This window comes from Pan paniscus, chromosome 19 (assembly GCF_029289425.2).
Source record: "Pan paniscus chromosome 19, NHGRI_mPanPan1-v2.0_pri, whole genome shotgun sequence".
NCBI lineage: Eukaryota > Metazoa > Chordata > Mammalia > Primates > Hominidae > Pan > Pan paniscus.
This window is the reverse complement of record NC_073268.2, coordinates 52,984,856-52,997,038: the sequence shown is the minus strand read 5'-3', so window position 1 is coordinate 52,997,038 and position 12,183 is coordinate 52,984,856. Positions and strand designations below refer to the sequence as shown.

The window sequence follows — 12,183 nt, the reverse complement described above, 5'->3', positions numbered from 1 at the left end:
CAAGCTGGTCTCAAACTCCTGGCTTCAGGCAGTCCTCCCAGCTCGGCCACCCTAAGTACTGGGATTATAGGCGTGAGCCACTGTGTGTAGCCAACATTTGCTTTTTTTTTTTTTTTTTTGAAATGGAGTCTTGCTCTGTCACTCAGACTGGAGTACAGTGGCCCAATCTCTGTTCACTATTATCTCCACCTCCCTGGTTCAAGCAATTCTCCTGCCTCTCAGCCTCTTGGGTAGCTGGGTTTGCAGGCATGCACCACCACACTCGGCTGATTTTTGCATTTTTAGTAGAGACAATTTCACCATGTTGCCTGGGCTGGTCTCGAACTCCTGACCTCAAATGATCTGCCTGCCTCAGCCTCCCGAAGTGTTGGGATTACAGGTGTCAGCCACTTGTGCCCGGCCAACATTTGCGTTTTTAATGACACTTTTCTTTTGTAATCAGGATATATATATAATCTTAATTCCTTGAGAAAGCTAAGGTTGTAGTGGAGAAAACCCAGGTGTGTTCCAAAGACAAACACCGGTGACTCTGGTGACCTGCACTGGGTCATCTCTGCACTGCTTGCCGAATTCCTGAGACGATAAGACCAATCAGTTCAGTGGGCTGCGGCCTCTGGCAGGCAGGGAGGCCACTGGGGCTCGCTTGCGTGGGTTTCAGAAGGAACCTTTCAGGTTCAGGCTGCAGGCCAGACCCTGACTCTATATTAGTGTTTTCCAGAGGGACAGAACCAATAGGCTGTATGTAATATATAGAAAGCGAGTTAATTAGAGAGAAGTGGCTCACAGGATTACAAGGTGAAGTCCCAGAATAGGCCATCTACAAGCTGTGGAAAGAAGCCGGTAGCATAGCTGAGTCCAAGTCCAAAAGCCTCAAAACCAGAAAGCCCACAGTGCAGCCTTCAGTCTGTGGCAGAAGGCTCCAGGAAGCTGCTGGTCCAAGTCCCAGAGTCCAAATGCCGAAGAACCTGGAGTCTGATGTCCAACAGCAGAGAAGAGGAAGCAAGCATCTGGCACGGAAGAGGGAGAGGGCTGGAGAAGACTCAGCAAGGTGCTCATCCCCCTTCTTCCACCTGTTGTTCTGGCCGTGCTGGCAGCTGATTGGATGGTACCCACCCACACTGAGGGTGGGTCTTCCTTTCTCAGTCCACCGAGTCATGTCACTCTCCTCTGGCAACACCCTTACAGACACCCAGAAAAAATACCAGCCATCTCGGCGTCCCTTAATCTAGTGAAGTTGACACCTAACATTAACCACTGCACCAACACCACCTGTGTGTGAGCTGGTGGTCTAAGGTGGGGATGGGGTGCACAGATCTGTCCCTGGTAGGGACGGTCAACAGGTGAGTGGCAACACCCTGGTGAGCATATTGAGCTGGGGCCACCTGTGTTCCAGTCCAAGAAACCTGGAGATCCAGCTGAATGTGAACATCCCAGGTCTTCGGCCGGATTCTGTAAGAGGCAGGTGGTGAATTCATCCCAAAGGGCAGTGGGGTCTCTGCCCAGTGTCTCAAAAGCCAGTGCCTCCAGGTGCGGGCCCCAGCGCTGTTGGGCACATTGAGCCTGGCTCTGGGGAGTGGGGGAGCCGGATGTTGGTGACAAGGCTTATTTTTAATTCTGGATGCTCTAAGTATCCGGGGTGGGATCAGGCAGAGACTCCTCAACTGCTACAAGTTGTGTGGGGTGGTCTCGTTTCCTCTGCTGTTAAGTGCAAGCAATCACCTGGGGAAGCATGTGCAGGACGTCAGCCAGGCTTCTTTGCCAAGATGGCAGGGAAGCCTCCAGTTACCCCATGGGCTCTCAGCATTGGTGTGGAGAGCAGGGAGGGGCTTTTTACAAAACTCTGATGGGGCTTGGGGGCACATGGCATCAGAGACTAGGTTTCAAGGCCAGGTTAGCTGCTTGGTAGAGGAAAACACTTAACCCAACAGAGCTATGGTTCCTGCACAAAAAGGACAGGAGATGCTGTCTTGCTGGCAGCAGGAGGTTGGAACCACTGTAGGTGACAGCCTGGCCAGTGCCTAGTCTCAGCTAGATCCAGCAAGGGGAGGAGGGGGTCATTTTCTTCTCCTTGGTTTTGCATTGCACAAGCTGCAGATGTGGCTCAACACAGGGACTAAAAACCCTTCCAGTCAACGTTGACGGGGTAGGATGAGCTGCATGCTGCTAACCTGAGTGGGCCATCGAGAGAGACTTAGAAATTCCAACAGGTTTGATTTGTGAGGCTTTAATTTGCAGTCGTGCCTGACCGTAAGCCTTCACTAGAGAGCCTCAATATGAACAAGGACACCCCATTACGGATGAGGCAACTGGGGCTCCAAAGATGAGGCTGCACACCCAGGGTGGCAGAAGAGGCCAGGAAGTGGGAGCTGAGCCTGGGTCTGTCTGATCTCAGATGCCTGGCCCAGTCCATGGTGCAGCCCAATCCTGCAATTTGCTTTTGAGACACAAAGGAGTTGCCTGCAGAGATGTGAAAACCACAAAGGCATCTGATATCCAGAAACTATGAAGAACTCCTACAACTCAACAACAAAGACAAACAACACAATTTAAAAATGGGCGAAGAGACCAGGTGTGATGGCTCCTGCTTGTTAATCCTAGCACTTTGGGAGGCCGAGGCTGGTAGATCACCTGAGGTCACGAGTTTGAGACCAGCCTGGCCAACATGGTGAAACCCCGTCTTTACTAAAAATACTAAACAAATTAGCTGGGTGTGGAGGCGGATGCCTGTAATTCCAGCTACTTGGGAGGCTGAGGCAGGAGAACTGCTTGAACCCAGGAGGCAGAGGTTGCAGTGAGCCAAGATCGCACCACTGCACTCCAGCCTGGGCACAAGAGCGAAACTCCATCTCAAAAAAAAAATAAAAAATAAACAATAAAAAATGGGTGAAGAACTTAAATCGACATTCTCCAAAGAATGTATACCAATGGCCAGTAAGCCTGTGGAAAGATGGTCAATGTCATTAATGACTAGGAAAATGCAAAACAAAACCACAATGACACGCCACTTCATACCCACTAGGATGACAAAACACTAGGATGGCTATAATACAAGAAAAGGAAAGGAACAAGTGTTCACAAGGATATGGAGAAGCAGTAACCCTGGTGTGCTGCTGGTGGGTGTAAAGTGGTGCATCCACTGTGGAAAATTTGGAGGTTCCTCAAAAAGTCAAAACATGGAGTTATGGTATAAAACTACAATTCCATTCCTTGGCATATGCCCAAAATAACTGAAAACAAGTCATCAGACACTCATACACCAATGTTCACAACAGTGCTATTCACAATAGCCAAAAAGTGGAAACAACCCAATGTCCATCAACTGACAAATGGATAATCGTGTGGTATATTCATACAGTGGACTATCAGCTTATCATAAACATCGAGGACTGACATGCTACAATGTGGATGAGCCTGACAAACATCAGTCAAGTCAAAGAAACCAGACACAGGATGTCATGTATGGTAGGATTTCATTTTTTTTTTTTTTTTGAGACAGAGTTTCACTCTTGTTGCCCAGGCTGGAGTGCAATGGCCTGATCTCAGCTCACTGCAACCTCTGCTTCCTGAGTAGCTGGGATTACAGGTGCCTGACACCACGCCCGGCTAATTTTTGTATTTTTTTTAGAGACAGGGTTTCATCATATTGGGCAGGCTGGTCTCGAACTCCTGACCTCAGGTGATCTGCCCACCTTGGCCTCCCAAAGTGCTAGGATTACAGGCGTGAGCCACTGTGCCCAGCCTGGTATGATTCCATTTAAACAAAATATCCAGAGTAGGTAAACCCACAGAGACAAAAAGTGGTTGGTGGTTCCCCGGAGCTGGGATAGGCAAAATCACACACGCAGGGCCACAACCCACACCCACTCGGAGATGTTCCAGGAACAATCTCAGGAATCTGCATTTGTAAAAATCCTCCCCAATACCCCATCAGAACACAGAGCCACTGGTCTATGGGCCAGGAGCCCAAGACCTGAGAACAATCCTAGTTTCTTCAACAACTAGCAACATGACTGGGCAACTCACACCCACCTCTGCTCATCTTCTAAACTGTAAATCAGAGTCCATATGGCTTGTATTATTCACAAGGTTTTTGTGAAGGCAAACGGGGGAACATGGCCACCACTGGAAAAAGTGGAAGATGGAAAGTTAGTGATCTGAATCTGAACCTTTCATTAGACATCTCTGCTCTGAGGGACCATCTGTGGGGTGAGAAGAAATTGGGCTCAGTGCTTACCATGTGGAAAGGGAGGAAGGGCTCTCCACATGGGACACAAGGGACAGCCATGAAGGACAGAGGCTGACGAGACCTCCCAGGGTGAGCTCCTTCCAGCACTGGCTGGTACCTGTTGCTTCTGCAAATGTTCCCCAGACCCTCTGCACTCTCGCAGGTCAGAGTAAAAAAAGGTTGGATTCTTTCATTTTAAAAAAAGTTTGAGAGACAGGGTCTTACTCTGTCACCCAGGCTGGAGTGCAGTGGTGTGATCATGGCTTGCTGCAGCCTCAAACTCTTGGGTTCAAAGGATCCTCCCACTTCAGCCTCCTGAGCAGCTGGAACTAAAGACGTGTACAACTGTGCTTGTTATATTTTTAAAAATAGAGACAAGGTCTAACTATGTTGCCCAGGCTGGTCTTGAACTCCTGATCTCAAGCAATCCTCCAGCCTTGGCCTCCCTAAGTGCTGGATTACAGGTGTGAGCCTCCACGCCCTGCCGGGGTTGGATTCTTTTTATTTTTTTAAATTTTTAAATTTTTTTTGAGACTGAGTCTCGCTCTGTCGCCCAGGCTGGAGTCCAGTGGCGCAATCTCAGCTAACTGCAACCTCCGCCTCCCGGGTTCAAGCAATTCTCCTGCCTCAGCCTCCTGAGTAGCCGGGTCTACAGGCGCACACTGCCACACCTGGCTAATTTTTTGTATTTTAGTAGAGACAGGGTTTCACCATGTTGCCCTGGCTGGTCTCGAACTCCTGAGCTCAGGCAATCCGCCCCCCACAGCCTCCCAAAGTGCTGGGATTACAGGCATGAGCCACTGCACCCGGCCTGGGTTCTTTATTAAAGCAATGAATTCTGGATGTCCTGGCTTAACTAGATAAAGAGGGAATGAAGCTTCTTCTGAAGGATCAGTGTTACCACAGCCATTTCCTTGCATTACACCGTCCTTCTCAGGACGTCTATGAGAAGCCCTGGGCAGCCTGGACAGGGATTGCCCCACGAGTGCTGGTGGCTCACTTGGGGCTTTCTGCAGGTGAAGGAAGCAGCCCTGGGAGCTTCTTCCTTTGGCACACAGTGGGCTTCAGCTGGGACTGCACCAATCCTCTGCTAACAGCAACCATCCTTGGGGGGTCCGAGGGAGCAGCTGCGTGACTTTTCAGCAGTGGCTATGGTCACTCCTGAGGCCTGGGAAGAGGGTCACTGTCCAGCAGAGCTGGCCTGCTCCAGAGTGATCTGGACCTTGTGCCCCTTAATACAAGAAGGCCCGACTCCAAAGGCCAACACTGTCCTCTAAGTTTCCAGGACACTAAATGGCCACTTGGTCCTGGTTAACTCATTTCTAAACACAAAGGGGACAGGTCTGAGAAAGTGGCGTTCTCTACCCTACCCTGAGCTCATCTGTTCTGAGGACAAAAGGGACGGGTGTGTCCAGGCTGGTGGCAAAGGCTGCATTTCCGGGGTTTCTTTGCTGTGGACCCCATGTCTGAGGAACTGGCCCGGGGCCTTTTGCTTCTGGCTTCCGACCCCAGGGTTCTTCCTCTGTCTCCTGTCCAGGACGGGGCTCCAGAAGTCCCTGTCGGGAGAGTCAGGGGAGGGGTGAGGTTAGAACTGACATGCAGAAGTGGCAAGTCCTGAACACGGTGGCTCATGCCTGTAATCCCAGCACTTTAGGAAGCTGAAGGAGGAGGATTGCTTGAGCCCAGGAGTTCAAGATCAGCCTGGGCAACATGGTGAAACCTTGTCTTTAAAAAATGCAAAAATTAGCCAGGTGTGGTGTATGCCTGTGGTCACAGCTACTCGGGAGGATGCCTGAGCCTGGGAGGCTACAGTGAGCTGTGATCACACCACTGCACTCCAGCCTGGGCAACAGAGCGAGACCCTGTCTCAAAAAAAAAAAAAAAAAAAAAAAAAGAAAAAGAAAAAAGAGCAGCAGACGATAAAGCTGAACCAACTTTTTTTTTTTTTTTTTTTTTTTTTGAGATGGAGTCTTCGCTCTGTCGCCCAGGCTGGAGTGTGGAGTGCAGTGGCGTGATCTCCACTCACTGCAAGCTCCACCTCCCGGGTTCACGCTATTCTCCTGCCTCAGCCTCCCGAGTAGCTGGGACTACAGGCACCCGCCACCACGCCCGGCTACTTTATTTTTTGTATTTTTAGTAGAGACGGGTTTCACCATATTAGCCAGGATGGTCTCGATCTCCTAACCTTGTGATCCGCCCGCCTTGGCCTCCCGAAGTGCTGGGATTACAGGCGTGAGCCACCGTGCCCGGCCTTTTTTTTTGTGAGATGGAGTCTGGCTCTGTCGCCCAGGCTGGAATGCAGTGGTGCAATCTTGGCTCACTGCAAGCTCCGCCTCCCGGGTTCACGCCATTGTCCTGTCTCAGCCTCCCGAGAGTAGCTGGGACTACAGGGACCGACCACCATGCCCGGCTAATTGTTTGTATTTTTAGTAGAGACGGGGTTTCACTGTGTTAGCCAGGATGGTCTCGATCTCCTGACCTCGTGATCCGCCCGCCTCGGCCTCCCAAAGTGCTGGGATTACAGGCATGAGCAACCGCGCCCGACCGGCTGAATCAGTTTTTATACAGCCATGTACACCCCACCAGCCAGCCCCCCTTCACACTGTGTCCAACTCTGTAAGGTCGAGGTGCGATGTGCCTGCTGCCTTATGTTACCTGACACCTCTCCCTCAAGAATCCTAAGCTTTGCAGGCATTGTCCCACACTCACTTGGTAAGTGGACTTTCATGCCGGCCCTTTTTACAGAGGCAGAAACCCAAGCAAGCTGGCCTGTGTGGTAGGGTGGGAAAGACAAGCAGCCTATGACCGGCAACCTGCGGCCCACCTCCATGCAGGAAAGTCCAGCTCTGGATCCCTTCCTGTCCCCTCAACAGGCCTTTCCAGACCAGCTGCTCATTTACCCAGGACAGTCAGTCAGTCAGCCTGGAGGTCAGATACCATGTCCTTCCAAGTGGGGAGACAAGAGGCCAGACTGCATCTCACTTCAAATGTGGGTCTCTCACTGCAATGGCCATCTCTGGGCCCCATTAGCACTGGTAGCCAGTTCCAAGTCCCACAGTTTTTACCAAACCTCTGGTTTCTTTCTGTGCATGCCGGGCTAGTGACACATGTGTAAGAATCATAGTCTGAGACTAAACTCCTTTCTAAAACGGGAACCCTATGAATGTAGGCAGGGACCATCTTGTTGAGCAAACTTGAGGCAGAGAGGCTAAGTCATTTGTTCAAGGTTATACTGCTGAGCTTTGGAACCAGATTTGCTCAACTCCAAAGCTCCCACTAGGCCTTTGGGTCATTCTCAGCTACTTAAGCTCTGTTGTGCACTGGAGCAGGAGGAACCATTCAAAGTGCCTCCACGTACACCATTCAACTTGATGCAATGTCCAGGTGCCACTTCTCATGACACCCAGTTCCCGGACATTGGCCCAAGCTGTGTCACCCTGGGCAGGTTCCTAAATATCATCGGGGTTAGCATCTTCATCTGAAGAAATGAGGCTGGGCCAGGCACGGTGGCTCACGCCTGTAAGCCCAGCACTTTGAGAGGCCAAGGCAGGTGGATCACCTGAGGTCAGGGGTTCGAGACCAGCCTAACCAACAGGGTGAAACCCCCGTCTCTACTAAAAATACAGAATTAGCTGTGCGTGGTGGTGCATGCCTGTAATCCCAGCTACCTGGGAGGCTGAGGCAGGAGAATCATTTGAACCTGGGAGGTGGAAGTTGCAGTGAGCCAAGATTGCACCATTGCACTCCAGTCTGGGCAACAAGAGCAAAACTCAGTCTCCAAAAAAAAAAAAAAGAAATGAGGCTGATGCTTATGTGATGCTTATGGTCTGCCAAGGGTCACGACAGCTGCAAGGGCACATGGCCATGGGACTGGGAAGGCCTATGTACTCATCCTGGTGTCTGTTGCTATGGGACCCTGAGCAATACCCACTTCATGTGTCTGGGTCTCACCTTTCTCACTTATAAGTAAAATTGTGATCATAATGCTTACCCGATGAGGATGGAAGATGCACAGGAAGTATACTTAGCATAGTGCCAGGCATAGGGCAAGTGACACCATTACTGGTAGCTACCCTTTAATTTGGAGTGAGGACTGTACAATTATCACCTTGCTGAAAGTGATCAAGTGAGGAAAAGTGAGGTGCAAGGCAGCCCAGGTGCCCCTCCCAATCCCACCATGACCCTGCCTTGCCTTCTTTCTGCTGTCCCCAGTCTCTGAGGTAAACACCTGAAAACTGAAGGCAGGGATTCCCATGCCCCTCCCTGCCTCACCTGGAGCGGTGTTCTCATCGACCCACTGGAAGAAGCCACACTGCTGCTCTCTCGGCTTGGCACATGTGTGGAACTGGCGCCCCTTGTTGGGTCCATCCTTCTGCACAGTCCGTGTGACGGAGGGCTGGCTGCAAAGGCAGGATGTGCCACTACCACTGCCATCACCAGGGTTGCCAAACCCACCTAGGTGGATCCCTGGGCCTGGTGGGCATCCCAGGGAGGCGCCCAGGGGTCTATATGCCAAGGCAGGAGGCCCTCCTGCTCCCGGATTGGGGCTGTCTGCCCACAGGAAGAAATTGCAGCTACCTCCGTTGCACTTAAAGAACTGCCGGCCCTGGTTGGGGCCCTCCTTACGGACAGTGAGCAGCACAGCCTCCTGGCCACAGTTGCAGGTCACAGAATTGCTTTCACCAGCAGCCGTGGGTGGTGGGAGGGTCTGGGCCAGAGCCTTTGAGGGCCCAGTCTGTCTGCTGTCAGCAGGCTGGGGGTGCTGGCTGTTGTCCATCCTGTTCAGGGACTGGTTAGCCTGCAGGCGGCCAGAGGGCTGGCTAGCCCTGGGGGAGCCCCGTGAAAATCTCAGGTCCAGGATCTCCCTCAGGGTGTCGTCGCATCCGCCGATGCAGCAAACAAACTCCAGAGGCATGGTCGGGGGAAGGCTACCGCGCTTAAACTTTAACTTTAACCTAGTGAGGCCAGAAGATGAGAAAAAACATTAACAACCAGATGCCAGCTTCTCCTTAGTCCAGTGAGGGCTGCTTCAGCCCTAGGCCTCTCTCCACCATTCCTTATGCATCAGGAAGCCCACCCAAGTCCCCTGTGAGGCCCTCTATCAGCCCACCACAAGCCCCCACCAGTCATCACAGGAGTGGACAGTGGGAAACAGTGCAGATGAAATCTAAGATCCCAGTAATTCACTAAAATAAAAACACCTCTGAGAAGTCCCATGTCTCTGTATCAGCAGTTCTCCAAGTGTGGTTCCAGGGTGCCTGAGCCCTTTCAAGGAGAGTGCAAAACTCTTTTATAGGCCAGGTGTGGTGGCTCAAACCTGTAATCCCAGCACTTTGGGAGGCTGAGGCGGGCGGATCACGAAATCAAGAGATTGAGACCATCCTGACCAACATGGTGAAACCCCATCTCTACTAAAAATACAAAAATTAGCTGGGCATGGTGGCACGCGCCTATAGTCCCAGCTACTCGGGAGGCTGAGGCAGGAGAACCTCTTGAACCTGGGAGTCGGAGGTTGCAGTGAGCCAAGATTGTGCCACTGCACTCCAGCCTGGTGACAGAGCAAGACTCTGTCTCAAAAAAAATTCTAAGAGGTTATGTCTATTTTGCTCTTATTCTTCCATGTGTATACAACGGAGTTTCCTGGAGGTTCCAGCACATGCAATGACTCAGCAGGCTGACTGCAGAAGCAGATACGGGAATCCAGCTCTCTTCTATTAAGCCAGACATACAAATTGCAAAATGTAAAACAATGTCATTAATGTCATTATTATTTTGCTTTTGAAAATAGGTATTTTATTACCCTAAAAAACAAGTTATTTACAGTAGTATGCAATGCATTTACTAGAAATAAATTATTAAATTTTTTTTTTTTGAGACAGAGTATCATTCTGTCGCCCAGGCTGGTGTGCAGTGGCGCAATCTCGGCTCACTGAAAGTTCTGCCTCCTGGGTTCACGCCATTCTCCTGCCTCAGCCTCCCGAGTAGCTGGGACTACAGGCGCCCGCCAGTACGCCTGGCTAATTTTTTGTATTTTTAGTAGAGACGGGGTTTCACTGTGTGTCTCGATCTCCTGACCTCGTGATCCACCCACCTCGGCCTCCCAAAGTGTTGGGATTACAGGCGTGAGCCACCACGCCTGGCCATTTTTTGTATTTTTAGTAGAGACAGGGTCTCACCATGTTAGCCAGGATGGTCTCGATCTCCTGTCCTCGTGATCCGCCTGTCTCGGCCTCCCAAAATGCTGGGATTACAGGCCTGAGCCACCAGGCTCGGCCTATTCATTTATTTCTAGAGACAGGGTCTGGCTCTGTCATTCCAGGCTGGAGAGCAGTGGTGAAATCATGGCTCACTACAGCCTAGACCCCTAGGATCAAGTGATCCTCCTGCCTCAGCCTCCTGACCAGCTTGGCCTATAGGCATATGTCACCACATCTGGCTAATTTAAATTTTTTTTTGGCCAGGTGCAGTGGCTCACATCTATAATCCCAGCACTTTGGGAGGCCAAGGTGGGTGGATCACTTGGGGCCAGGAGTTCGAGACCAGCCTGGCCAACATGGTGAAACCCTGTCTCTACTAAAAATACAAAAAGTGGTCAGGCATAGTGGTGCATGCCTGTAATCCCAGCTACTCAGGACGCTGAGGCAGAAGAATCACTTGAACCCAGAAGGCAGAGGTTGCAGTGAGTCAAGACTGCGCCACTGCACTCCAGCCTGGGCAACCCAGCGAGACTGTCATAAAAAAAAAAAAATTTTTTTAATAAATTTTTTTTTTTTTTTTTAAAGAGATGGGGTCTTGCTATGTAGCCCGAGCTTGGATGTTGTATATAATATGTGAATAATTTCCTAAGCCTGGTGTAGCAATCATCTATCTGGAGAGGGCAGGGAAAGAGCCCTTCATGGTTCTTTGCCCATGGCCCACTCCAAACAGGGTCATACCTGCCAAAGCAGTGACAGCATGGAACACAACAGAACTGGACCAGCCCTGCTGAACTGGCTGCTGCAGAACACAGCTACGCCCCTGCAGGGCCTGAGTGGAATCCCCGACACTCCTCTCTGGGTTCTGGCAGGAGCAAGGGAAAGATGGTGTACACACTCCAGAGGAGGCACCTGACTCAGGTGCCCAGCTCACCTGTACACAGGGTGTGGCTGACAAACTGGACACACACTGCTGTCCCGGCTGGCCTCCAGCACCGAGTCAGGAAGCCACACAGCTGAGCGACACTCCGGGAAACCCATGCAGCTGAGGTAGAACCTGGGGACAAAGTGCCATGTCAGATGATAGGAGTGCAGGAGATGCTCTCCACTGTTGGCCATCAGCTAAGGCAGCCTTTCCTCAGCTGCCCGAGGACAACATTCCCTTTTCTGGATGACACTTAACTGGATACACAAGCACTCATATTGAATTGATTGGGAAAAATGAGCCTTCTCACATCCCAAAAGCACAAAGCAGCTATTGCTGGCCCTGCTTTCTATTTAGAAAACCAACAACCAACCAAGCTGACGCCAGGGGCTCTGTGCTGTGCACTCACACATTCTTGCCTTTCTGCCTCGTGCCAAGTCTGGGCAGTGTCAGGGGCCCCCTCAGTTTGCATGTGAGTAAACAGTGGCTTGATGTGGCCTGGAAACCTGCCCAGAGACATGCATGCATGTGCGGATGGGAGCCAGGAATGGAAACCCATCTGTTTGTGACAAAGCCTCACCTGCAACATCTACACCCCACCCACTGCCCATCCATCCCATCCCGGTCTCTCCTGGCCAATGTTTTTCAACACCTTGCAGTCATGAAACGTTAGGGTTTGACTAGCTAATATGCATGTGATTTACAAATTCCTCATGAGTGTGCCTGGGTACACTATGAAGAAAAAAAAAGCCCTGAACTCCAATCATTTAAATAAGAAATTTACAATCTCAGAAATGGAAATTATCAGATAAATCATGGAGTGGCAAATCCCACAAGAT

General features: G+C 50.9%; 1 protein-coding gene across 2 annotated transcripts in view; it reads right to left on the bottom strand.

Moving 5' to 3' along the window:
• Positions 1-5,030: 5,030 nt before the first annotated feature.
• TOP3A (DNA topoisomerase III alpha) overlaps positions 5,031-12,183 on the bottom strand; it is a 39,308-nt gene continuing 32,155 nt past the window's right edge. For both annotated transcript variants that reach the window (XM_003809778.6, XM_034942294.3), the window contains 3 exons: positions 11,354-11,476; positions 8,498-9,180; positions 5,031-5,781 (listed from right to left, as the gene is read on the bottom strand). In XM_003809778.6, the coding sequence (XP_003809826.4) occupies positions 5,603-5,781; positions 8,498-9,180; positions 11,354-11,476 (985 nt within the window). In that variant the 3' untranslated portion in view covers positions 5,031-5,602. The remainder of the gene's footprint in view (positions 5,782-8,497; positions 9,181-11,353; positions 11,477-12,183) is intronic.